The sequence below is a fragment of the Castanea sativa genome, chromosome 6 (genome assembly GCF_040712315.1).
Source record: "Castanea sativa cultivar Marrone di Chiusa Pesio chromosome 6, ASM4071231v1".
NCBI classification, from domain to species: Eukaryota; Viridiplantae; Streptophyta; class Magnoliopsida; order Fagales; family Fagaceae; genus Castanea; species Castanea sativa.
In genome coordinates, this window is record NC_134018.1 from 13494728 (window position 1) to 13522315 (window position 27588).

Sequence of the window (27588 nt, forward strand, 5' to 3'; positions counted from 1 at the left end):
TATTAGAAATTATAGATGTCTTATCATTATTGTCTGAGAAAGATGTCTTATCATTATTGTCTGAGAAAGAGATATGAATTGTCAGAAAGAAAAAGCCATACAAAAAGAGAGAGAAGAAAATGACAGTCAAGGAAGCACTTCACGTCCCAAAGAGGTAGTAGAGCTTTCATTAATTCCAAAGTTGAGAGTCGCGGAAAGATATAATGCTACGCATAACAGACCATGTATGAAGCATGATATCCCACCAATGGACTGAAAATGAAGGTGTAAGAGTTGGCATGAACCTCTTGATGTGAAATCGTCTAATATTCCCATAATCAGCATAGGAAGACCAATGGCCACTATAATCCTATTTATTCAACGACATAAGTGAATATATTCTCCTAAAAAACATGTAAACGTATACTATCAAAAGATTAAAGTATACATCATTACACATTTTATTTGATAATAGAATTTAAAAGCATATAAGAAATCTGGGGTTCAAATTTGACTTACAAAAAAAATTGATTGATGTATTAACCTAATGATAAGAACAATTATTATGAAGTGAACAACATAGGTAAAAATTTTATAGTATTTATAAGATTTTAAAATCATATCATATACTATATAATAAAATTGAGTTTAGAAGTCTTGGTTACGCCAAATGGATATCTTATTTAATTGCCAAGTGGTTACATCAAATTGTAACAATTTATTATTAAATATAAATAACAACTCAATTGTTTTTATCAACTTTTTTCTCTACGCTTTATCAATTTTTTGGATAGATATAAAAGCTTAATTATTGTTGTGGGGTACAGGAATTTAAAAAAGGGTAATTGCGCCACGTGTCATATCCACGGCCGAGGGGACCGTTATTGTGCCGACGAGGTCATACCCTCTGGCAGTAAGGCCACGTCAGTGGCACGTTACCAGAGGAGGTCATATTATAGAGAAAGAGTTTCGGGAAAGGGGTTAGCCTTGACATGATTAAGGGATGGTGGCTGTCACCACATTTAATGCATCCCACCAAACCTCCAAACTGCATTTATGTGGAGAAGACCCCTAAACAGTGCTGCCTTGGTTGCCGTAACTCACAAGAGGTTTGGGAAAGTGTCTGATGGGATAAACACTCAAGTAGTGGCCTGGACGATTAGCAAATGGAGGGTCAAGATCATCTAAAGGGAGCTATAGAAGGTAAGAAACCCTCTAGGGAGAGGGTATCAGAAGATTTATAGAGAAACCACTGTAGCAACAAGAACTGAAGTTGTATCCCAATTTAAGAGGAATATAGATAAAGACCGTTCTCCTCGGATTTTCCCGAGGAAGGTTTTCTTTCCACAGAGCTTGTTTTTCTTTACTTTCTTACTATCTTTGATTCACTGTGTGGGTTGTGTGATCCATTGAAGCCTAGCTTTTAAACCCACTCTTTACAAATTCATTATATTGGGCTTTTTTGGCCTTAATCCATTCATCTTTTAGGCTTAGGAATCAAAACTTGCCTTTACAATTGGAGCTGTCTATGGGGAAGCTTGAGCTTTGGTGAGTTCAAATGTCCAACCATGGTAGGATTAGGGTGAGACCGGGAGGAGTCTGTTGGTTCCCAATGTCAAGATTAGTTTCTCAACCTTGAATGAAGGAGGGATCGCATGGTTAGTGTACACACCATGCATACTAGCAGGAGCCAGTCTCGAGGTGGGAGTTATATCTCTCATGAGGAGAATACCAGAAGCATGCAGTTGGAAATTGACTGTCTTCGTAGGAGGTTACGCCGCGAGTGACGGAGAAGGACTCCCTCAGATTCTAACCCTTCTTCTTCTGATGATGAAGATGGTAGCTACAGGCCCAGGTCTAAGACTCCTTCCAGTGAGTCTTTTTCGTACGATGAGGACCGCCATTACAAGCGGAGGAGTAAGAGTCCATCTCGCAAAGGTCTAAGCAGCGATGCTATGAGCAGGGCTCTTAACCAAATCTCTAAATCACCGTTTATGTGAAGAATTGAAGGGGGAGAGCTTCCTCGGCGTTTTACTCAGCCAACATTCGCCATTTATAATGGCAAAACAGACTCTGTGGAGCACGTCAGCCACTTCAACTAGAGAATGACCGTTTACTCCTGTAATGAAGCCTTGATGTACAAAGTGTTCCCATCCAGTTTGGGCCCCGTGGTGATGAGATGGTTCAATGGTCTGAATGAAGGTTCTATCGGCTTCTTTAGGGAGCTCACTAGGGCTTTTGGGGTCCATTTAGTGACTTGCAGTAGGGTTCCTCGGTCATTAGGTTCCTTGGTCATTGGATTCCTTGCTGTCTATGACCATGCGAGAGGGGGAGACCTTGAAAACGTATTCTGGCCGATATAGGGGAGATGTTTAATGAGATAAATAGGAACTTTGACGACATGGCTATAAGGACTTTCAAGGTCGGCTTACCCGCCGAGCATGATCTGAGAAAGTCTCTGACCAGGAAACCAGTTAGAAGCGTGCGTTAGCTCATGGACCGTATTGATGAGTATAAGCGGGTTGAAGAGGACCAATAGCAGGGAAAGGGGAAGGCTAAAGTGGTCCCCTCACGACAGAGAAGATCTCAAGTCAGATAGGTACAATAACAAACGACCTCGAAGAGATTTTATAGGGCATTCTAGATCTACTACTACTCAGGTAGTCAGTACTGTGTTCCGAGAGCTGGTACACCAAATTTTGGAAAAAAAATCAAGAATAAGCCATACTTCCAATGGCTAAACAGGATGGAGGGAGACCCCACGAAGTGCAACCAAAGTCTTAATTGCCAGTACCACCAGGAACGAGGGCACACTATTGAGGATTGCAGGACTTTGTGGAGCCATCTGGAGCAATTAGTTAAGGCGAGAAAGTTGAAGCAATTCCTGTATCAACGCAACGGACAGGGTGGTCAGGCAGGGTCGGGGGCTTAGAGAGTTGCTTTCATAAGACCACCTTTAGGTACAATCAATGTCATTCTTGCTGATCTGGGAAGGATTGGTTCTCAGCCATCCACAGTGATGTCTATAGCTCGGCCATCCGCAAATGGCTCGTCCCCTAATCCGAAGAGGAGTAGAATGGAAGTCCGGCCAGCTTTGAGCTTTTCGGATGAGGATAAGGTTAGGACTTTGCAGCCACATGATGATGCCTTAGTGGTCACCCTCAGGATAGGTGGGTACGATGTGAAGAGAGTGTTGGTAGATCAGGGAAGTGGCGCAAAGATCATGTACCCTGACCGGTGTAAAGATCATGTACCCTGACCTATTTAAGGGACTAAAGCCTGACCTGCTATGATTCCCCTCTAATAGGCTTTGATGGGAAGATTTCTTTCCAAAAGGCCAAATTCGAATACCCGTTCAGACAGGGATAGAGGTTGTAGAGGTGAACTTCATCGTGGTAAATGCTTACTCCTCCTACACCGCTATTGTGGCAAGGCCTTGGCTTCACGCCATGGGAGCAGTACCTTCCACCCTACACCTGAAGGTGAAGTATCCATCTGGGGATTGGGTTGAGGAACTGGTGGGGAGCCAATTTATGGCCAAGCTATGCATGGTGGTCGCAATTAGACATCAGACAAGGGGTGAGTCCTCAACCTCTGCGGGGTGGGACTCATAGCAATCAAAGGTGCTAGTGCTATCCACGGTGGTAAAGGAACAGGGAGCAAAATACGAACAATCGGAAAGAGTTGTCATTGGCGACGATGAGGATAAGTTCTTTCAGGTCGGAGTTGATAGGCCAAAAATGTATTGACCCATTGTGATAAATTAACCAATTAATTAGCCAAGTGAATTAATTAGGTTCAATTACATGCAATGAGCGTGGCAATATAAACAAATCACCAAATAACTAAATATGCAGTGGAAATTAAATGACATGGTGATTTGTTTACGAATGGGGAAAACCTACATGGCAAAAACCCCATTGGGTGATTTTAAGGTCACCACTCCCGTGAATCCACTATTATCAAAACAAGCAGTTACAAGTAAAAGAATCCCAGTACCTTATACCAATCTATAGTTGAACCCTTACCCCAATACTCAATTGGACTTATTTTATAGTGACAATCTCTCATTGTATTGCACAGGTCCCAGTACATGACTAACCAAAAGATGCGCGAATCCTAGTACGCGACTTTATCACCAACTTAAGAAGGATGTTGGCTGCAAAGTTCTTCTGTTCATCAACCGATAAAGATCACAAATTTGCTTGATCACAAAACCCTACAGTGTACAAACACAGCAGCTTCTTCAAGAACTAGGGCAAACTAGGTTTTCAGTCACACTTGAGGAATTATGCTCTTGTGCAATTGTGCTCTTGACTGTGCAACCTGCTACGACCCTTAAATAATCCTTATATATGTTTAGAGTTGTGACAAAAGAAAGCTCAAACACATACTTACAGAATGGATGAAAAACAGCTCTGAAAAATTGAGTTTCATAAACCTCGATAGATAGCCATCTATCGAGCTAGCTGTCGAGCCGCGGGCTTCATCAGCTTTTAAACCTCGAGAGATACTAGCTGTCAAGCTTTAAAATCCAGCATTTTCTCACTTGATTCTTGGACAGACCTACATGACTTTAACACTTGAACTTGAAACCTTATTTCTTGAAGTGTTAAACACATCCTAGATCTACCTAAATACAAGTAAAGTGCGTTTTGTCAAAGGATTAGTCAATACATAAAATGTTAACATATGTTCCAAATATCCAATCACATATGTCCTAACAATCTCCCCCTTTGGCAATTAGTGACAAAACCACAACAAACAAATGAACATATGAGAGAAGTCATAAATCACTCAACTCATACTCACTTGTTAAGTACAATAAAATCTATCCTGACACAAACTTTTGAAAAACTTTGCAAGAATAGAGTTCATGGCAAGGAAGACTTTGACGACCTGTATTTCTGAAACACTTAAACAAAACTCAATAAGGCATCTTTGTGTGAAACGGAAATAAAAGATTGCATACAATAAATAAGAAACATGTGTATAAAGAGAGAAAAGAAACAACACATGTAAAGATAGGTGAAAGAACTGCAATAACAACCTCAAATGTATATATATCAACAAGTACAAGGTTTGCTATCACAATATGATCACAAGATCTAAGGTACATGAACAACGAATCTAAAATAGAAAGAATAGAAAGAAAAGAAAAAAAAAAGATACATCAAAAGCCTCACTATATCTCTCAAAAATATGAACACTCAAGAACACTCCCCCTATCTCCTAAACTATCCCTCCCCCTATGAGTATGACTACTCTCATCTCAAAACTACTCCCCCTTTTTGTCACGAGGGACAAAGGGGTAAGTACATCTAGTAGACATCTCATCATCACTAGGTGAGTCGGCATCCTCATCAACATCATTACTGCTGGAGCCATCGTCACTCTCATCCTCAGACGCCGATGGAGATGGAGAGGAAGCAATCATGAAGCAACCGTGAAACCACCCATGACAGTCTGTCGTCGTGCGATACGACCTACACAAGTGTTCACCTGACACAACTCATCACTAAGTGTGTCAAGGCGAGTATCCATGCGCACAAGCTATGCCATAATGGCCTCAAGAGTCACTCCACCCGTTGAAGATGAAGGAGCGGAGGTGGATGGAGTGGTAGAAGCTGGAGGAGCAGCCGTCTCGGTCTGAGTCCGCCTCAAGCAAAGCTGTGCAAAACTCCACTTAACGATAGTGACATCAATGGCACACATGAAAGTGAAGTGGGAAGACTCAGGATAGGAGACAGAAAAATGGCTAAGGAGTCGTGTGATAGTTGAAGGGAAGATGAGTTTATCACGGGTCTATAAAGGAGAGTATGAAGTGAGAGGGGAAATCTATGGTAAGATCCTCAATGAGGGAAAGAAAAAAGCGAGCACAAGACTTTGTGATAGTGTTATAGTGAGACAATGGGTGTAGAAAAAAAGTCATAATCATGTTAAGGAACCTCGTACCTTTAGCAAAGGCCGAGCAATGGGTGAACTGACAATCACCCCAAGAAGAAGGTGTCTCACAGAATCGAGATGAGAGTTCATCTTTAGACACTATCCTCAGATGCTCATAACTAGGATAGTCAGGATGCTCTACCCTAGGAACGTATAGTACCTCGGATACAACACCTAAAGTAACTACCATGCGTATACCCCGAACGCGAGTGACAAACTGGGGTATGGAGTAATCAAATCTGTGCATATTGGAGTAGAACTCCTGTATGATCACGGAATAGCATGTGACCGGAATGCCACAAAGTGCCTCCCAACCCCTACTGTTAGGAGTGTGTAAGCCATCACCAGAGCCGACAAAACCAACTGGCACTGATCCTCCCGCACCGCCACTGGCACCGACCGACAGAGCTGATGCCCGTGATCAAAACGCGAATGGAGCTTCGACTCCGATGCGGTAAGGACATTGGAGACGCAAAGTGCACACCGAATTGGAGCTGAACTGAACCAATACATAGGCATAGAGAAGAAATAGTTTCATTGTTTCAGTCTGGGTTCATTTTAAATATACGGCGTCGTTTAGGTGGGTTCGTTTTAAAATTTTTTACTAAACGTCGTCGTATTGGGTTTGGGTTATTATAAATAAAAAAAAAAAAAAACACACACACACACACAAAACGCACCGTTTTATGTAGGTTTTCTGAAACACTCAGTATAAATTCTTCTTAACTCTAATATGAGCCTTAACTCTCTCTCTCGCTCACTCTCGCCACCAATTGCCTCTGGCCCTCTAGCTCTCGCCATCTCACCGGTCTAAGTCACGCCTCGCAACAGCAGTAGCTCGCAGCGGGCCGGCGGCAAAACACGGTAAGCCATCAGCCCCTTTCCTCTTGAGTCTTGGCTGGACAGTGGACACGCTGCACGCATCATTGTCACTGATGCGTTTCCTCTTGAGTCTATCCAGTTTCCATAGTTACCAGCCCCTTTCCTCTTGAGTCTTTCCATAGTTATCACTTATCAGCCCCTTTCCTCTAGCTCTCTAACTCTCTTCACTCTTGTAGTCTTGCTTATATTATAGACTTATAGTTATAAATTTACAATGCCCAATTTTTTTGTCAGTTTAGTTAATTGTTACTGTGCATTTATTTAGTTAGTTTAGTTAGTTAATTTATTATACCGCGCATTTATTATACCGTGCATTTATTTAGTTAGTTTAGTTAGTTAATTTGTTATACCGTGCATTTATTTAGTAAGTTTAGTTAGTTAATTTATTATACCGTGCATTTAATTTATTTAATTAGTTTTTAGTTAATTTATTTATTTAGTCAATTTAGTTAATTTATATTTTCTACTGTGTAGTTCTATAATGCTCTCTTGCTTTTATACCGTGTAGATTTTTTGCACAGATTTTGGAATATACTTTTCTTGAATAGGTTGATATATTGATATTGGGCTTGAAAGCCCAATTTTTTTTTTATTAAAAAAAATGGTTTCTTTTAATATTTCAAACCAACCAAACCGACTAAACCGCACCGCAAAAAACCGCACCGCTATAGGTCGGAAAACCGACCTTAGGCGTTATGCATCGGTACCAATTATGAAAAAACCGATCTCTATCAGTTCTGTAATAAATTTGGAAAAAAAACGCCCTTACCGAACCGCACACACCCCTACCTATTGTGAATGACAGTGGGTAGGTCAATGTTAGAAAAATCGGATAGAATGACATGACATTCCGAATGAATGCCTCGTTGTGAAAAGTTCTCAAAGAAGTCCGATTTGGCCTTCTCATTGTGGAACCGTACGTGAAACGGAGTGGGGTCGGAAGGAGAAGAAGATGAAGATGCCCCGGAACGAAGAGGGTTCCGAGACAGAACAAATTTATGTTTAGGTGCCATGATGCAACTAACGTAAGAGGGAAAGAAAGAGAGAAAGAGAGAGACAATCAGAAAAGTACCAAGCAACACATATATCAAAATATATAGAATTGAAGGTACGTATGCATAAGAATGCATGAACATGTGACATGCTAATATAAATTCATCATGGGCTCAACCCAATCCAAACCTACCAGCACACAACATAGCAACAAAGTAAACACACATCTAAAATGTATGAAACATTGTTATAATGAATATGTAATGCAATGCATGAAGTTTAAAGATCATTTTTTTTTAAAAAACCCATCCCAAAATTTTATCAAAAACCTCAACAATTTTGAAAAATCCGAAAAGATTTCAAAAACCCTAAAAGTTAGGTCAAAAGATATGAAATGCATGATTAATGAGTGAGAAAGCATCATACCAGAGAGGAATGAAGATCTTGAGACCGAAAAATGAGTGGGGAAGAGGTTTGGAGTAAGTGAGAGAGGTTTTGGGAGGTGAAGAGTCTGAAGGTGTCGAGAGAGATCGAGGAAATGAGAGCAGAAATCGCGATGCCTCTTTATATAGAATCTTCATAAAGCTCGATCGATTGAGAGCTATCAAGCTTTAAAGAGGTGATTTTTAGCTGTCGAACTAGCTATCGAGGATCAAATGAGAGGTTTTGTCATCAAAGATGCTCGATGGATCAAGGTAGCTATTGAGGAGATAAAAAGTTTCTCGATTGATCGAGCTAGATATCGAGAGCTCTCGAGATTGTGATAAAGAAAAGCTGAAGAGTCTCGATAGATAACCTAGCTGTTGAGAGCTATCGAGGAGCTCTCGAGATTGCTTAAAAACAATTTTTCAAAGAAGAGAAAAATACAGATCTAAATGCAATCAAGTATGCTACTCAGCCAAAAATCCAAACAGCATTTTAAGCTCTCAAAATCATCTCTCATTGAAGAAAAATATCATGCATTGTGCTCCAGGACACACACACTAACAAGTCTAACCAATTTTATATTTCAAAAACAAGTTAAGATAGTTTTGTGAGTATACATTAGCGCATGTAAACCTTGTGATGGTCAAATCACATTGTACCTACACATGTATTAAAAGTAGCAAAGAATATTGTGTGTTGTATGTGAAAACATCACAAGATTGCATAAGTGTCTCTATATTATGACGATTTGAGATATGAGTAAATCAATTTAACTCACACACTATCATAACTGTTTGATGGGGACTATCATCTTCGAGGTACATCTTATAACTCCCACGTCTCCTAGAATACATGCTTGCAATCATATTTTGAAGAATTTTGCTTCTATTTTTCTTTGCATATTTTTCTTTTATTAAGCATATCATGCATGGGCATACAAGAGAAAGAAAAGAAATACCCAATTATGTTAATCTTTTTGACATTGTACTTTTGCTATACTAAAGCATACAAATGTCATTTTATGATTGGCAGGCAACAGTAGTGAGATGGTTATTTATGTCTTTCTCTTAGGATTTTTTAGTCATTCCCGTCAAAAAGAGTGATACGAGTGTTAAGTACACGAGATTACTTAATCTTACTCATCACAAACAAAGAGTCACAAAGCTCACTTGCTTAGTTGTGCATAGAGATGCTCATCTAAGTTACAAAAGATACAAAGTTTAGAAAACTTTGTTTCATAGGTCATTCAAGGTACACAAGTACCAATGTACACATACACACGCTGTTTTTGTTTTTTTTTTTTCAATTTTTTTTTTAAATTTTATGAATGAAAAACAAAACTGAAAAACAACCAAACAAAAACATATCAAATAAAGTAATGCCTAAAAACTAGATGCAAATGCATGAGAAGAATGGGGGTGAAGAGGAGATCATTCCATGGAGATAACACCGATGTTTTGATGAAGGAATTCAAATCGTTTGCTATCAAGAGGTTTGGTGCTTTTTGATCATCAGTGTGAATGAACTTAAGAGTAAGTGTACCATCTTCAACAAGCTCACGAATGAAGTGATGTCAAATCTCTGTGTTTGGTTCTAAAATGTTGAACCGGATTCTTAGAGAGGTTGATGGTATTGGTATTGTCACAATAGATAGTGAGGTGTTCTTGACAAATACCATAGTCATGGAGAAGTTTTTGCATCCATAAAAGTTGGGTGCAATAGCTACCGGCAGTGATGTACTCAGACTCTGTAGTGGATAATGAGATGAAATTCTACTTTTTGCTCATCTAGGAGACAAGATTATTACCCACATAAAAACAACCCCTCGAATTACTCTTCCTATCATCAGCATTCCCAGCCTAATCAACATCCGAATACCTAACTAAGACATCATTTGTATACTTGCTGTACCACACACCATAGTCTGTAGTGGTTTTGACATACTTTATGATCCTATTCAAAGCAATCATATGGGACTCTTTGGGATTAGCCTAATATCTAGCACACACTCCTTCACTGTAACTAATGTCGGGTCTACTAGTAGTAAGGCAAAGAAGACTATCTATCATGCTTCTATAGAGTAATGGATCTACACTTTTTCCCAAGACATCAATAGTGAGTTTAACATTTGGACTTATAGGGGTTCTAATAGAACTAGCATATTTCAAACCAAACTTTTTCACAAGATTTCTAGCATATTTAGATTGGGATATGAATATACCTATCTCTTGCTGACGAATCTGCAATCCAAGGAAGTGATTTAACTCTCCAATCATACTTATCTCGAACTCACCCTACATGAGTTTGGAGAAACCATGAGCAAGTTCATCCTTTGTTGGCCCAAAGATGATATCATCCACATAGACCTAAGCAACTATCAACTCGTCTTCCCTTTTGATGAAGAGAGTTTGATTAGCCTTTTCTCTTGTGAACCCATGGGACACTAAGTACTGTGTGAGCCGATCATACCAAGCTCTAGGGGCTTGCTTTAGACCATAGAGTGCCTTCTTGAGATGTAACACATGATCCAGAAAATGGGGATCAATGAATCCTTTTGGTTGAGCCACATAGACATTTTCTTTAAGAAACCTATTTCAGAAGGTAGTCTTGACACCATTTGGTAAAACTTGAACTTCAAATGGCATGCTAAGGCTAGAAGAATCCTGATGGACTCCATGCCGGGCTACTGGAGAAAATGTCTCGTCATAGTCCACTCCTTCCATTTGTGAGTATCCTTGAGCCACAGGATGAGCCTTATTGCGGATCACATTACCTTCCTTATCAGTCTTATTGCGAAAAATCCACTTTGTGCCAATGATGTGCTCACTCTTTGGTCTAGGTACTAGTGTCCAGACATCATTTCTTTGAAATTGAAGCAGTTCATCATGCATAGCCTCAACCCGGCTTTCATCCTGAAGTAGTTCCTCAACCTTGGTAGGTTCAACCTGTGACAAATAGCAAGAATAAGACACAAAGTTAGCAACACATTTATCAACTGTGCGTTTCCTCAATGTAAGTTTATTCATATTTCCCATAATAGTTTCAGGTGGATAATTCAACTGAATTCTGGAGGAAGGTCCTTTCTCTTTATGAGATTTAAAATCAGGTGAAGTAGATCTGGCTGCTGAACCTTCTACAACACTTGGAGTACTTGGAGAGGCAGGCTCTTGATCAACAGGTTCTTGAATGTCCTTGGGCTTGAACAGAAGAACTTCTTTGGGGATTTCCTCACTAACATTCTCAGAACAGGACTCCAAAGCTTCATCGATAACAACATTTACAGTTTCCATCACCTTTTTGGTTCTCTTGTTGTATACCCGATAAGCCTTGCTTATGGAGGAGTATTCCAAAAATATTCCTTCATCGCTTCGGGAGTCAAACTTTCCCATATTCTCTCTATTCTTGAGAATGAAACAAGTACTTTCAAAGATTCTGAAATACTTGACATTTGGCTTCCTTCCCTTCCATAGCTCATAGGGAGTCCATTTGGTACTGAGTCTGAAATATACCCCGTTAACCGTATGACATGTAGTGTTAACGGCTTCTCCCCATAAGTTTCTAACCACACCCTTGTTGTGCAACATGGCCTTAGCCATCTCCTGAATAACCCTATTCTTCCTTTCTAGTACACTGTTCTGGCTAAGGAGCAATAGGAGCAGAGAATTCTTAAGATATACCCAATCTAGTGCAGAATGACTTCATGTATGAGTTTTCGAATTCTTTGCCATGATCACTTCGAATTTGATCAACCTTTAAACTCTTCTCATTTTGCAATCTTGTGCACAAGGCTTCGATGTGCTCAAGAGCATCTGACTTGGATCATAGAAGAATGACCCAAGAGTACCTAGTGAAGTTATCTACTACAACCATGATATATCTCTTTTCCCCAAGAGACTCGGTTCAAGTTGGACCCATGAAATCCACATGTAGTAGCTCCAATAGTCTAGATGTAGCAGATGTCTGAGTACCTGGATGTTTAGCTTTTGTTTGTTTCCCAAGCTGGCATGGTTCACACACAACATTGTCCACTCTACTGAGTTTTGGCATCCCCAACACTGATTCATGCTTAGATACAATTGAGAGATTTTTGTAACTAGCATGTCCCATCCTTTGGTGCCATAGATCTTCATTTGGTATACAAATACTATTGCACACAATATCATCATAAGGTATCAAACCATAACAATTGTCTACAGTGCAAACACCACTTATGAGCTTCTTTCCAGATTCATCCAGCACAAGACATTTTCCTTTAGAAAACAGCACCATAAAGTCTTGATCACATATCTGACTTATGCTCAACAAGTCACTCTCATACCTTCTGCATATAGTACATTTGCAATATCTTGCAATCCAGGTAAAGAAATGACTCCCTTTCCTTTAATCTGTGATTTGCTCCCATCACTGAAAGTGACATTACCACATTTCTTAGACTTGAAGACCTTAAAGAAAGAGCGATCTCTAGTCATGTGTCGCGAGCATCCACTATCAAGGTACTACAAGCATGTATCTATTATTTTGAACGCAGACTTCATCATAAAGCACACTTCATGCTTTGATGACAGATCTATAGGAATTGTGTTCTCTTTTATTTGTCATTTACAACCAAGGCCTTTAACTTTCACCTTTCTCAGATGAACTCCTCTACACATTCTTAATCTGAGGCAGTCTAGTTTCTTCCTTGTCATGTTAAGATCTTTTTCAATCATCATCATGATGGCTTTCAAATAACTTTTAGACTTGAATTTTCTGAAATACTCAATTAAATAGAGATTAGAAAAACAAAATGTATTTGAAATAATAGATTTTTTCTTGCCAATGGCAGCCATGACAACTAGGGTCAATGAATCTCACAGCAAAAATTAACCCTAATCAGAGTGTGCCTACTCTGATACCATTTGATAGGCCAAAAATGTATTGACCCCTTGTGATAAATTAACCAATTAATTGGTTAGGTGAATTAATTACGTTCAATTACATGCAATGAGCGTGGGAGCACAAAAAAATCACCAAATAACTAAATATGCAGCGGAAATTAAATGACACAGTGATTTATTTACGAATGGGAAAAACCCACATGGTAAAAACTCCACTGGGTGATTTTAAGGTCACCACTCCCGAGAATCCACTATTATCAAAAAAAGCAGTTACAAGTAAAGGAATCCCAGTACTTTATATCAATCTACAGTTGAACCCTTACCTCAATACCCAATTGGACTTGTTCTGTAGTGACCATCTCTCCTTGTATTGCACGGCTCCAATACGTGACTAACCAAAAGATGCGCTGATTCTAGTACGCGACTTTATCACCAACTTGAGAAGGATGTTGGCTGTAAAGTTCTTCTATTCATCAGCCGATGAAGATCACGAAATTGCTTGGTCACAAAACCCTACAATGTACAAACACAATAACTTCTTCAAGAACTAGAGCAAACTAGGTTTTTAGTCACACTTGAGGAATTATGCTCTTGTGCAATTGTGCTCTTGACTGTGCAACCTGATACGGCTCTTAAAATAATCCTTATATATGTTTAAGGTTGTGAGAAAAGAAAGCTCAAACACATACTCACGAATTGGATGAAAAATAGCTCTAAAAAACTAAGTTTCATAAACCTTGATAGATAGCCATCTATCGAGCTAGCTGTTGAGCCACGGGCTTCAGTAGCTTTTAAATCTCGATAGATACTAGCTATCGAGCTTTAAAATCCAACACTTTCTCACTTGATTTTTGGACAGACTTGCATGGCTTTAACACTTGAACTTGAAACCTTGTTTCTTGAAGTATTAAACACATCCTAGATCTACCCAAATAGAAGTAAAGTGTGTTTTGTCAAAGGATTAGCCAATATATAAAATGTTGACATATGTTCCTAACATCCAATCACATATATCCTAATAGGAGTTCAGCTGCCTCCTCGAGAAAGGCAAGAGTTGATAGATTTTCTTAGAAAAAATATTGACGTATTTGCATGGAGTGCTTACGAAGCCCCTGGGTGGATCCTGATTTCATTTGCCATCATTTAAACGTCAATCCTCCTATCATCCCCAAGAAGCAACCACCTCGGAAATCATCTAGGGAACATTCTGACACTGTTAAGGGGGAAGTACTTAAGCTCAAGAAGGTGGGGCCATAAAGGAGGTGTTTTACCCTGAGTGGTTGGCCAACACGGTGGTGGTAAAAAAGAAAACTAGGAAATGATGAGTATGTGTAGACTTTACAGATTTAAATAAAGCTTGCTCAAAGACTCTTTCCCCTACCTCGGATAGATTAATTGGAGGACGCAACTATAGGCCATCCTCGGATGAGCTTTTTGGACGCCTTTCAGGGCTATCATCAGATACCGTTAACACCTACTGGGAATTATCACTACAAAGTGATGCCCTTTGGATTGAAAAATGCAATGTCTACCGACCAGAGGATGATGATCAGGATGTTTGAGCCTCAGTTGGGCATAAATATTGAGGTGTATATAGATGATATGATGGTGAAGAGTAAAGTAGAGTCTAAGCATATAGACAACCTCGGGAATATTTTCGAGCTATTGAGGAAACACAAATTGCGCCTTAATGCTGCTAAGTGTTCTTTTGGCATGGGCTCTGGTAGGTTTCTGGGTTATATGGTCACCCATTGCGGAATTGAAGTTGACCTTAATCAGATCAAAGCAATTAACAACCTACAACCCTTTCGGAATCCCAAAGAGGTCCAGAAGTTGACAAGAATGACTGTCGTCTTGAATCGATTCATTTCTCGATCAGCAGATAGGTGTAAACCCTTCTTCAGTTGTTGTATAAGTGGAAGGGATTTGAATGGACAGAGGAATGTTCCTTGGCCTTCTAGCAACTGAAGGAATATCTTTCTCAGCCACCTATTATGTCCAAACCTGAGGAGGAGAAAGTTCTATTTGCCTACATTGCTGTAGCCTCACACGTGGTGAGTCTGGTGCTGATACGGGGTTGATGATGGGGTGTAGAAACCAATTTATTATGTGAGACAATCATTACATGAGGCCGAGGTTCATTATTTATCCTTGGAGAAGGCCATCTTGGCAGTAATACATGCTACACGGAAGCTCCCACATTACTTCTAGGGTCACACTGTTGTGGTTCTAACTTAACTCTCTCTTCTGCCGCTGCTTTGGAAAGTTGATTGCACAGGAAGAATTGCAAAATGGGGGACAATCTTAGGAGCTTTTGATATCAAGTATATGCCTCGCATTTCTATAAAGGGTCAGGTCCTTGCGAATTTGGTGGCTGAGTTTGTCGAGCCATTCTTAGAAGAAAATGGTGAAAGGCTAAACATGGATGGAAAATCAATTGGCATGATCTCCTTGCAGGAACCTCTATCTTGGAAGGTGTATGTTAATGGTGCAGCAAATCAAAGGGGATCAGGAGTGGGGCTAGTTTTAGTATTTCCTGAAAGGATCATTATTAAGAAATCCTTAAGGCTGGACTTCTTGGCCACGAATAATGAGGCTGATTACGAGGCTTTGTTGGTAGGGATGACTATGGTTCAGAAAATGGGAGAAAGAACAGTAGAGATATTTTCAGTTTCGAGGTTGGTTGTAGGCCAAGTAAAGGGAGAATTGGAAGCCAGGGACGTGAGAATGTAGGACTATTTGAGTCAAGTTAGACACTTGCAATCAGGGTTCGAATCTTTCTCCTTACAACAAATCCCAAGGAGCAGAAACACGTATGCTGACTCTCTTGCCACCCTTTCAACCTCCTCAGTGCAGAGTTTACCTCAAGTTATCCTGGTTGAAGATCTGTGCAAGCCTATCAAGATGAGAAAGCAGAATGCCTATATTTACCAGATTAGGGTAGGGCCTAATTGGATGGATCTTATTGTGCTGTTTCTTAGGGATGACATTTTGCCTAAGAAGAAAGGAGAGGCTGATAAAGTGTGGAGAAAAGCTCCTCAGTTTTGGTTGTCCGAGGATCAAAAGTTATACAAGCGCTCTTTTTCCGGGCCGTATTTCCTATGTGTTCATCTTGAGGCAGTGGATCCACTATTAGAGGAGCTACACGAATGGATTTGTGGAAGTCATAATGGGGGTAGGTTACTGTCTCACAGGGCTCTTACTCAAGGGTATTGGTGGCCAAGCATGCAAAAGGAAGCACATGAATATGTAAAGAAGTGTGACCAATGTCAGAGATATGCCCCAAACATTCATCAGCCAAGGGGTGTCCTCAATCCTTTGTCTAGCCCCTAGCCTTTTACCTAGTGGGGTTTGGACATTGTAGGGCCCTTCACTAAAGTGGCAGGAAATAGGAGATGACTGTTAGTTGACGCTAATTACTTCACCAAGTAGGTTGAAGTTGAGCCCCTGTCAAATATTAGAGATGTGAAAGCCAAGAGATTTGTGTGAAGAAATATTGTCACTCGGTTTGGGATCCCTCACACCCTCATCTCGGACAATGGTCTTCAGTTTGATAGCAAAGCCTTCAGGAGGTACTTTTGTGACTTGGGCATTAAGAATAGGTACTCCACCCCAGCTTATCCGTAGGGAATGGACAAGCCGAGGCCGTCAATAAGGTCATAGTAAGTGGACTCAAGAAGAGGCTAGATGATGTAAAGGGTAGATGGGTGGAAGAGCTGCCACACGTTCTTTAGACATATTGGACTACCCCTCGAAGGTCAACAGAGGAGACCCCCTTTTCAATGACCTATAGAGCCAAGGCTGTAATTCCTCTGAAGACTGGATTTCCAACGCTGAAGACAAGCTTATTCACTCCAGATAACAACGATAACCTATTAAAAAAGAGCCTGGATTTAACTGAAGAATGGAGGGAAAACGCCATGATTTAATTAGCATATTATCAGCAAAAGCTCAAACAGGGATATGACTCAAGCGTGAAGTTAAGACCATTGGCCCTAGGAGACTTGGTATTGAGAAAGGTTGTGGGTACTGCAGAAAACCCAGCATGGAGAAAGTTAGGGCCCAACTGGGATAGGCCATACCGAATCACCTCAGTAGCTGGAATAGGTGCATACTTTCTAGAAGATTTAGATGAAAATGTTGTACCACGCTCCTTGAATGTAAATAACCTGTAAAGGTATTATTATTAATGAAAGGCAAATCTACCATGTTTTTGTTAGCATTATATGTCATTCCTAATTACTTGTGTGAATATTAAACAGAATCTTGGTCATGTCTGGCTCCTTGGACCACATACCTTGAGTAAATTAATATTTCTAATTACTTGTGTGAATATTAAACAGAACTTCGGTCATGTTTGGCTTCTCGAACTGCATACCTTGGGTAAATTAATATTCCTAATTACTTGTGAATATTAAACAGAATTTCGATCATGTCTGGCTCCTCGGACCACATAACTTGGGTAAACTAATATTCCTAATTACTTGTGTGAATATTAAATAGAACCTTGATCATCTCTGGTTCCTCGAACCACATATCTTGGGTAAATTAATATTCCAAATTAATATTCCTAATTACTTGTGTGAATATTAAACAGAACCTCGATTATGTTTGGTTCCTCGAACCACATAACTTAGGTAAATTAATATTCCTAATTATTTGTGTGAATATTAAACAGAACATTGGTCATGTCTGGTTTCTCGGATCTCATACCTTGGGTAAATTAATATTCCTAATTACTTGAGTGGGTATTAAACAGAACCTCGATCATGCCTGGTTCCTTGGACCACATACCTTGGGTAAATTAATATTCCTAATTACTTGTGTTGGTATTAAATAGAATCTCGGTCATGCCTGGCTCCTCGGATCACATACATTGGGTAAATTAATATTCCTAATTACTTATATGGGTATTAAACAGAACCTCGATCATGACTGGCTCCTTGGACCATATACCTTGGGTAAATTGATATTCCTGCTCACTTATGTGGATGTTAAACAGAACCTTGGTCATGCCTTGGGCAAATTAACGCCTTGATTAAATCCTCTAAGGGTTAAAACAGAACCTTGGCACTGTTTTGGGTAAATTAACACCTTGATCAGACCCTCAAGGGCCAGACAAAACCTTAACCTTGCCTGTCCCTCGAACCAACGTCCTGGGTAAACTAACACCCTGCAATTTCATTAAGTGTGAGACCTTGGCATGCTCATCATCATAGGGACACGAGGATTCTCTTTGGGCTTTGGCTAAAGGATCCTGAAAGTACGTTCCTAAGATACTCCTAAGGTGGGAGATCTCAAACACACCTTCCCCTGCTAAGTGTTCTATTATACAGATTTCAGTGCCAACGCTCAGTTATTTTTCTCACTACCCATGCAAGCTTAGTTTACTTGATTTTATAACAACACATTACTAATAGCTTTTTGTTAAGACACGGGTTTTCACCCTTAGTAGCTGATGTGGGATAAAAACACTCAACCCGTCCCTGGACGGTCATCACCTCGGCAGCCGTCCAGAAGTTATCCTCAGGACGAGGGTAACGGACAAGGACGTCCAGAGGGTGATAGCGAAGCTACATCCCTCGTCCGTGGGATGCGCACAGCCTACCCTAAGAGGACTCGTCCATATAAAGATTTGTGGACTAGGATGTTACACTTGGAATTAACAGGCGCACTCGACGAAGGAATTCCAGGACGAGGGTATCATACTTAGGAGAATCTCCGAATATAATGTGACAATCCCTTATCCCACGCATAACGGTCATGTATCCGTTATGAAATAGAAGTGTAACTCCTAAACGGTTATGGCAGTTACGTTAAGCCTCCTTGAATCCAGGAGAGGTTCCTATTTTGATAACCGTCTATGAAGGTGCTATATAAAGACTGATTCAGACAAGGCAAAGGTATGTGTGATTTTTACTCCAAAAAAGTTGGGACTCAGATAACATAGAGAGAAAAACTAACTTCGGCATCGGAGGGGTTTTGGCCGGCAGCCCTGGTCGCCTTTGATTCGCTTTTCTGTCTTTTTCAGGCCGCAGAGAGAACCAGTAGTCCTTTGAAGTCCGAAGCATCCAGCCTACTGATCTTCTTGGCATCATCAGTAGCTTCGTTAGCTTGACCTCTCAGCAAAAGTCAGAACGGCCAACACAACCAATTATAAATAAACAATGTAAAAAGGAGAGAAACAAAGGTTAACATGCTATAGAACAAAAGTCCATGTCTTTTCATTGATTGAGAAAGGAGATACATCTTAAACATGGCAAACTGCCATAACCAAGGAAAATTATATGTGAAAAAATAAATAAATAAATAAAGGAAAGGGAAAAAGTGTAAAAGAAAATATCCTAAACTATGCCTTGGTTGGAGGAGGGTCTTCTTTGTTGTTTGGCTGGGAGACAAGTGGGTTAGTGGCCTTAGGATCAGCTTCCTTGAATTTGGGATCAACCTCCTTTGCCTTGGGAGCAACATCTTTGGCTTTAGGAGCGGCATCCTTGAGCTTAAGAGTAGCCTCTTGACCCTTGGCCTCTAGCAGGGGCTTGACCTCCTTGCCCTTGCCCTTATCCTTTAGCCGAGAACCACCTTGGCCAGCCCCTTTACTTTTAGCCACCTCAACCCCCTAGCCTTGGTCATCAGCCTCACCAAGCCCTTTGGAGACTTCGGGAAGAGGAAGAAAGGTATGAGTGATAGAAGGCTATTCAGAGGAGGTTAGTGCAAGGACAGCAGGAGGAGGGAGTGCAGCTGGAACTTCACGAATGTTTGGAGGGTAGTAGACGTTCTCAGCCTTCCTCCACTCTGAGGCAGTAGGGACTCCTGCCAGGTTGAGTGCTTTTGTCCACACCTCCAAGCAGTAATCCCTACAGACCTCAGCCAGCTCTTCCGCCAGACGAACCTTGGTCTCCTGCACACCAAGGTTGTAGGATGCTTGCTCTGAAGCCTTCACAGCTTTCTTAGCCATGCGGCCAGCCTCCTTGGCCTTCTCTAGTTCCGCTTTCAGGTCCGCAGCCTGTTGCCTGGCCGTGGCTAGCTTAATCTCAACGTAATGGAGCTTCTTGCGCTGATCCTTAGCTTGATCCGCAGCACTTTTAAGGCTAGCCTTAGCGCTCTTCCTCTCCCTCTTCTCCGCCGTTAATTTTGCGATGAGCTCCTTGACCTTCTGCTCAGCAGCGCCCAAGGCCTTACTGGTCTCGGCGCGAAGGTTAGCCTCGGCTTTGGCCTCGTTTTGGGCATTGTTCCCTAACTCCTCGGCCGTGAAGACCTCCTAGATGGCCTACACGAAAATAATGGACGAGTACGTTATTAATATAAGAAGAAGGTGACCTAACTTGGTGTTAACAAGGCATGTCTAGAAACTCACCAAGGCCAGGTCCCTCTTTAGGGACAAAAAGAGGTCTAACTGCCTCACTTTCCTCAAGGCATCCATATCCTTAGGCAGCAGAAGGGGCTGCTCCAGGGCCTCGGCCAGGTAGTGAGCATGCCCTTTTTGGAACTTCTTGATAGAGGAGCTCCCCGGTATGGCTGCCCCCTCCAGCTCTAGCCGAGGCTCCAACACCGGGTTCTGAGGGTACACCTCAGCCATAGTATGGTCCTCTTTGCTTTCGATCGAGGAGATCCTCCCCTTGCCCTTGGCCGTCTTTTACTGCTTGGGCTCCTTTTGAGGAACCAACTCCCCCTCCTCGGCCAACTCCTTCTCCTTCCTCTTCTTCTTCAGGTTGGCTACAACAAACGGGTTAATTGTAGGAAGAGGAAGAGGAGGGGGGAGAGCAAGGGGAGGCTGAGACCCCGAGGTATCCTTGGGCGCCAACCCTTTGGCCCTTTCCACAAGGAGCTTATGCAAGCCCTTCTTCCTGCTCAAAACCATTTCTCCTTCTTCTTCCTCTGCACTATTGTCCACCAATAAGTATGAACTTGGGGGTACGAACACTGGAAGACCTGTCAAGCTCGTTCTCCAAGTCTGAGACTTGGATCACAGGCTCATCTTGCTCCTCTTTCTCTTCCTCAAAATGAAACTGGTCTATCTTTGAGTGACAGCCGCGAATAAGCTATCTCTTCCCTCAAGATTGCTGCTTCGCGAGGAGAGCAACGAGAGGGCAACTCAACTGGTACAATATCTTCTTGGGCTAGAAATCTAGGCGCTGAGACGTCTATTCGAGCTAGCCAAGGATCGCCTACTCTAATTACGTGGCCCACGTCCTAAAATTATCAAACAAGAGGATGAGGTGGACAGCTCTCAGTCATCTATCTTCGCTCACAAACACTTCTGCTCTCAGCACCTTGTTGAGGTCTGCGACATTGACAAAGTTAAGGTTGGGAGCTACGTATCTTTTATCTGTGAAAATAGCCAAGAACCAAAACCGCGGTAAGAATAATGAAGCCCTCCATCAAAAAGAAACAAAATATTAAAGAAAACGAGAAAGCAGCGAAACTACATAAACTAATGCTCATGTTAAAAGACCTAAACCTAAGGTACCCCACTTGGCTCTCCCTCCCGGACTAGGCAGTAAAGATCGTCATGCCATTCACCTGAGACAATCAAAAAATCATCTTTTATGCCCTTGTTGGATTTGGAGAGACACGAGACGAGCCTCACAACAGAAGACCTAGACTTGAGGTAATACCCCGAGTCTGTGAGCAGATGTCACTCGTACATCCAAACGACGTCGTGCAAGGTGAGGTTTAACCCTATGTACCCGTTAAGAACGTCTACACTACCCAAGACTCTAAATAGGTTGGGTGTGCACTGGTGAGGTCAAATCCTATGGGATCAAGTAGTCCCTAATCACTCTCCCCATGGGTAGCCTCACCCCCCCCCCTCTTTCTATGAAGGCAATCATGGGAATGACGACCTCCCCTTCCCTTCTGTGGGTAAGCCACCGACCCGAAGGATAGTACAGCAAACCCCCTCCATACCAGCAGGAGAATCTACTAGGTGAGCAAATCTACCCATCAGAGCAAACTAAAAAGAAGTGAAGGAAATATTTGTGAAGAAGAAGTGAAAAGTAGAAGGCTGAGGAGAAAATAACCTAAGAATGAAAAAACTTATGAAAATAAGAACAAGGGTCACTCCAGGAGCTTCTTGAAAGTTTGAAGATTTAGGAAGTCATGAGAGTTCGAAGATTGGGAAAGTGAGAGAAATGAATCCCCCTGGCGCCTTATAGAGGAGGCAGATTTGGGTGGGAGTTATCCCCCCCAAAATTTGAGGAGAAATGCCAGCCGTAGGATTTTCATCTCACCATAGGATGTGGGGACAAAGCGCCGCCTGGAGCATTTAAGGAGACGTTGTGGACTCCAAAGCGCCAGAACAGTTGTAGGGCACATGAAGTGACATTCTCAAGTGCGGAAGTTAAAGAAATGTGTGGAATTAGTTGTCCAAGGTCAAAATCTCACTTTTTCTCCTTGGATAAGAGGAAGGAAAACTAGAGTTTTAATGGGCTATTATGGGGTACATGAATTTAAAAAAGGGTAATTGCACCACGTGTCATACCCACGGCTGAGGGGACCATTATCGTGCCGAGGAGGTCACACCCTCGGGCAGTAAGGCCATGTTAGTGGCACGTTACCAAAGGAGGTTATACTATAGAGAAAGAGCTTTGGAGAAGGGGTTAACCCTGACATGACTAAAGGGATGGTGGCTACCACCACATTTAATGCATCCCACCAAACCTCTTGGCTGTATTTATGTGGAAAAGACCCCTAAACAGTGCTGTCTTGGCTACCGCAACTCACAAGGGGTTTGGGAAGGTGTCTGATGGGATAAGCACTCTAGTAGTGGCCTGGACGATCAGCAAATGGAGGGCCAAGATCATCTAAAGGGAGCTATATAAGGTAAGAAACCCTCCAGGGAGAGGGGATCAAAAGCTCTGTAGAGAAACCACTGTAGCAACAAGAACTGGAGTTGTATCCCAGTTTAAGAGGAATATAGATAAAGACCATTCTCCTCAGATTTTCCCGAGGAAGGTTTTCTTTGCGCAGAGCTTGTTTTTCTTTACTTTCTTACTATCTTTGATTCACTATGCGAGTTGTGTGATCCATTGAAGCCTAGCTTTTAAGTCCACTCTTTACAAATTCATTGCATTAGGCTCTTTGGTCCTTAATCCATTCATCTTTTGGGCTTAGAAATCAAAACCTGCCCTTACCGTTGTTATTAAGTTTTTTTTTGTCTATCCGTAATCAATAATTTTAAAATTCTATTACAAATAGCTTCAAGTAATTTAAAATAAAATTTAGTATTTATTTTAATTATTTTGAGTAAATATCATAGTTTTGTGTTCTAATATAGTAAGATTTACGTACTAGATATTGTTTTTGCACCAAGTGGCTCAATATATGCTTGTATTACACATAGTAAAATTATTGTTGGCTCAATCAGTGGTGGCTCCAAAATTTTCTTTTAGGGGTTTCAACAAAGAGATAAATCTTAGATAAGAAATGAATCTTATGATCTACAATGTTTCGTTATTACAAATTTATCCATAGTACTAGCAAGAAAATAAAATATAAACTATTAGTTCATTTGGCATATAGTTTTAGGGTCATATTAACGGGTGCCTATAGGACAATGGTTAATAATTTATTTTAGGAAAATTTTGACACAACTTTTAAGGAAAATATAAAAAGTTGTAAAAACATTAATGACTTTTTTTTTCTTTTCTATTACAAACCTTCTTAAAATAGTTTGTTAACAATTGTCCTAAGAGCATCCATTAACATTACCCATAGTTTTATTATACAATGAACATACTAATTATTATTTCTAAGATGAAATCTTGGAAATCATCTACTGTTTCTAAATACAATAAACATATTAATTATTGTTACTAAGTGGAGCACTACCATCAGGTGTGTCAAATGCCAAATATTTGGCATTTGACACAACAAACGCCAAATATTTGGCATTTGACACACCAAACGCCACTATTCAAGCCTTATGAGGTGTTCTAAATGTATCAAAATTTTACAACATGCTACAGTACCGTGATAACTTTGGCATGGTACAGAGCAATATAGCACACGGGTTTATTATTTTTTATTCATCTTTCTCTCTCATTCACTCAAATTCTCTCTCTCTCTCTCTCTCTCTCTCTCTCTCTCTCTCTCTCTCTCTCTCTCTCTCATCTGGAACTTCTTCTCTCTACCCACCGTTTCTTCTCTCTCACCGATCTCACCAAAGCCACTAATCTCGCTGAAGCCGCCGACTCGCCGCCGATCTCACCGAAACTCTTGATATTGCCGCCAATCTCACTGCCATATTCATCTAGATCGTCCTCCACAGCTCCCTCTTCTCTCTCATTCTCTTCCTCTCTCATCCTCAAGCTGCTGAAACCAATCTCGCCTAACACCACCTGAAGCCGCCTCGCCTAAAGCTGCCGATCTCGCCTGGAGTTGCCTCACCTGAAGCCGTTGTTGAAGCTGATTTTGGTTGTTGTTGGTTGGTGGTGATGGATTTGTAACAATGGTGGGCTATGGTGGTGGGTTTGTATCAGTGGTGGGTTGTGGTGGGAGTGGCACCATGGCAGTGAGTTGGTGGAAGTGATGGTGGAAAAACTGAGTTTATATGATTGGTTTTTTTAATGTTATTTTAATATTTGTATATATTATTTTAATGTATAGAATTGAAAAATAGAAGATGTGATGAACAGTAAATTGTAAAATGATGTATTAAAATTGATAAAGTAGGTTTTGATGTGGTAAAATGACATTTGGTATATCATACCTGATGGTAATGCTCTAAGTGAACTTTAATTATTATTGCTTAGAATTATTTTATCTATTAGTTTGTTTTTAACTCTTTACAATTCTTTTATTTAACAATTTAACTCAACTTTAACAACTATTGTTCTTTGTAACTGTATTAAGTGTGTTTGGGTCTTAATTATAAGCCAACTTAATACTTCATCTTTTTTCCTACTATTTACAGGTCTCGTGTAAGTTTCTACTTATTTTATACTTTTAGCAAAAAGTTAGATAAGTTGTTCCTAAACAAATATTAAGAAAATTTTTGTTGTGTTAACATTTGCTTTTATCTTCACTCAATCACTCTTAGCCTATCCCACGCTCCCAATCCCCACTCAACAAATTAAAAGTACTTCGGATTTAGCAACTAATTTTTGTTTTCAAGGTTTTAGATTAAATTGGCTTGTTGTTGGGTTTTTTTCTTTTTTCTTTTTGTTTAAAAATGCCAAGATATTGGTAAGGGGGTCATATTTAAGGTTATTTTAGCTGTGTTTAAAAAAATTTAAGGTTAGAGTGTTCAAATTTTTATTTTAGAGGGTCAAAACAAAATAAAAATAAAATATTATATATTATATATTCTTTTTTCCCAAGTCAAGGGGTTCTTTTGAACCCCTGGGCTATGGCTAGCGCCAGCTCAATATATGCATGCATTACACATAGTAAAATTAATATTTTTTCTTTATCATGTAACTCGTTAAGATAGTTATTTTAGTTTTGGTAAAATTGTTAAAGTTTCATACAACTCACTAATTATTAATGTAGTTTTGAATTATTTATACCAATGTTTATAAATTTGGGCATAAAAATTGAATACACGTATCAAAGGATATAATGTGGAAATGTTTGAAATTAAAAAATATATACGTATTAAATTATTTCTTTTATTAATTTCCAATTGATTAGTATACTTATTTTACGTGTGTTTAATATATTTGGTATACATTTTTGAATACACTCATGTATAGATTCAAAAATAAATAAATTATTTATGTATTCAAAAATAAATAAATTATTTATGTATTCAAAAATATAGACCAAATAAATGTATTCAAAAATATCGTAGGTATGTCTAATACTTAAATAAAAATCTAAAAATGTTAATATATAAAATATAGAAATTAAAATATCGATCATTATTTTATCGTCATACATAATATAGAGCAACATTGGCAAACTAAGCAATTATATTGCCAATGAGATAAGAGTATTGAAACTTAGTCAAATTGAGCTTTTTTGTATAAGTATTAAAGAGAATATTTAATACATTTTTTAATTTTTTTTAATTATAAAAAGCATATATATTTTAAATATTTTTAAAAATACACTTATGTTTAACTTTTTGTATAAACATGTATACTTTTCTAACTATTTTTTGAGTTAAAAGAGTACAACATTGTTGTAATAATTTTTTCATCACATGATGCCATTAAATCGAATGCACCCTCCCACCACACTCACGAATTGGATAAAAGGTGAGAAAGTGCTAGTTTAGCTGAGGTTTCTTTAATAACTTAATTCATTTACATTTTCATTTTTGGTGCTTCATATTCTCTTCATTCTTCTTCCATGTGGTGTGGGCCCTATCATGGATTTTACACAGGAGTTCACACCTTATATTTATGAATGGAAAATATACTCTGTTTTTAGGTGTATGTTTTATCTCCCTCATGCTAGTGAATCTCACCGACTAAAGAGAGAAAATACATACACTCAAAACAGGGTATACTTCATCCCATACGAGAGGGGGGAGAAATTCTTCCACGAAATCGGAGTGAAGAAGCAAATGTTAATTGTGTTTTAAATTTATATCCAGCTAACCAAAGCATGAAGATATATCAATATGCAAATGTAATTGCTAAATTAAGGGAGCTCTAATTTCTAAAGATGGGCTTCAATAATTTGTATACTTTTACCACTATAAGCAAGTAATGATGAAAAATACGTACCATGAGGAAATAAGACATGCAAACCATATTTTCCGGTTAGCAGATGATCTTTCCAGCTCTTCCATGGAACTAGTGCAAATGCACCCGCTAAACAAGTTAGATGTAACATGTGCTAGAGCTAGAAGTATAGCTGAAGCTAATCCAAGCTTATATGCTTTACGTCTAGATTCCTTACACTCAAATGTTCGTAGCCTCTTAAGTGTAATCACCTTCACGGAAACAAAGCTCAAACTGGTGTAATTGAAAGAGGGGGAGGATAAAGAAAATGAAAGATAGCATAGCTAGCATGAATCTATATACTAAAACTGAATTCTATCTTAAAGTAGAGAGAAATAGTTATAACATATAATAGTAATTACTATAAAGTTATGAATCAATAGCCACAATTGTATTGTACTTAATTTGTATTACAACTCTTACTGTACTATTATACGTTGACTTATAAAGAGAAATCGCGTACCTTGTTTTTGGCAAATTCAGCTTCCATGCTGAGAATACCAGCTACAACGTCCATAGCCAAAAGTACTAGACAAACAATAAGAACACCTATTTTTGCCATGTCTGCAACTTTGGAGCTACCAATAGAGATATATGGCCCTTTGAAGAAGAAGGAGAAAGTAGAAGACAAGTATTCTAATTGATTATGTATGGGCTTCACTAAGTAATCACTATGGAGTGAGTGAAGCGAGTATGAGAAATAATGTTAGGATCACAATAAAACCCATACCTTTGTTATAATTTATGGCAAATTGTGAGTAGTGGAGTAAATTATATTAGTGGATTTATAACTCCACCACTCATTACGTGAA

General features: G+C 39.7%; 1 protein-coding gene across 1 annotated transcript; it reads right to left on the bottom strand.

Annotated features, from left to right (window-relative positions):
- LOC142641591 (protein VASCULATURE COMPLEXITY AND CONNECTIVITY-like) lies at positions 1–27493 on the bottom strand. Its single transcript, XM_075816042.1, has 3 exons — positions 27240–27493; positions 26780–26988; positions 1–349 (listed from the first exon to the last, which is right to left on the bottom strand). The coding sequence occupies exons 1-3, from the start codon at positions 27336–27338 to the stop codon at positions 127–129; spliced, it is 531 nt and encodes a 176-aa protein (XP_075672157.1). The 5' UTR covers positions 27339–27493; the 3' UTR covers positions 1–126.
- Between the last annotated feature and the right edge of the window lie 95 nt (positions 27494–27588).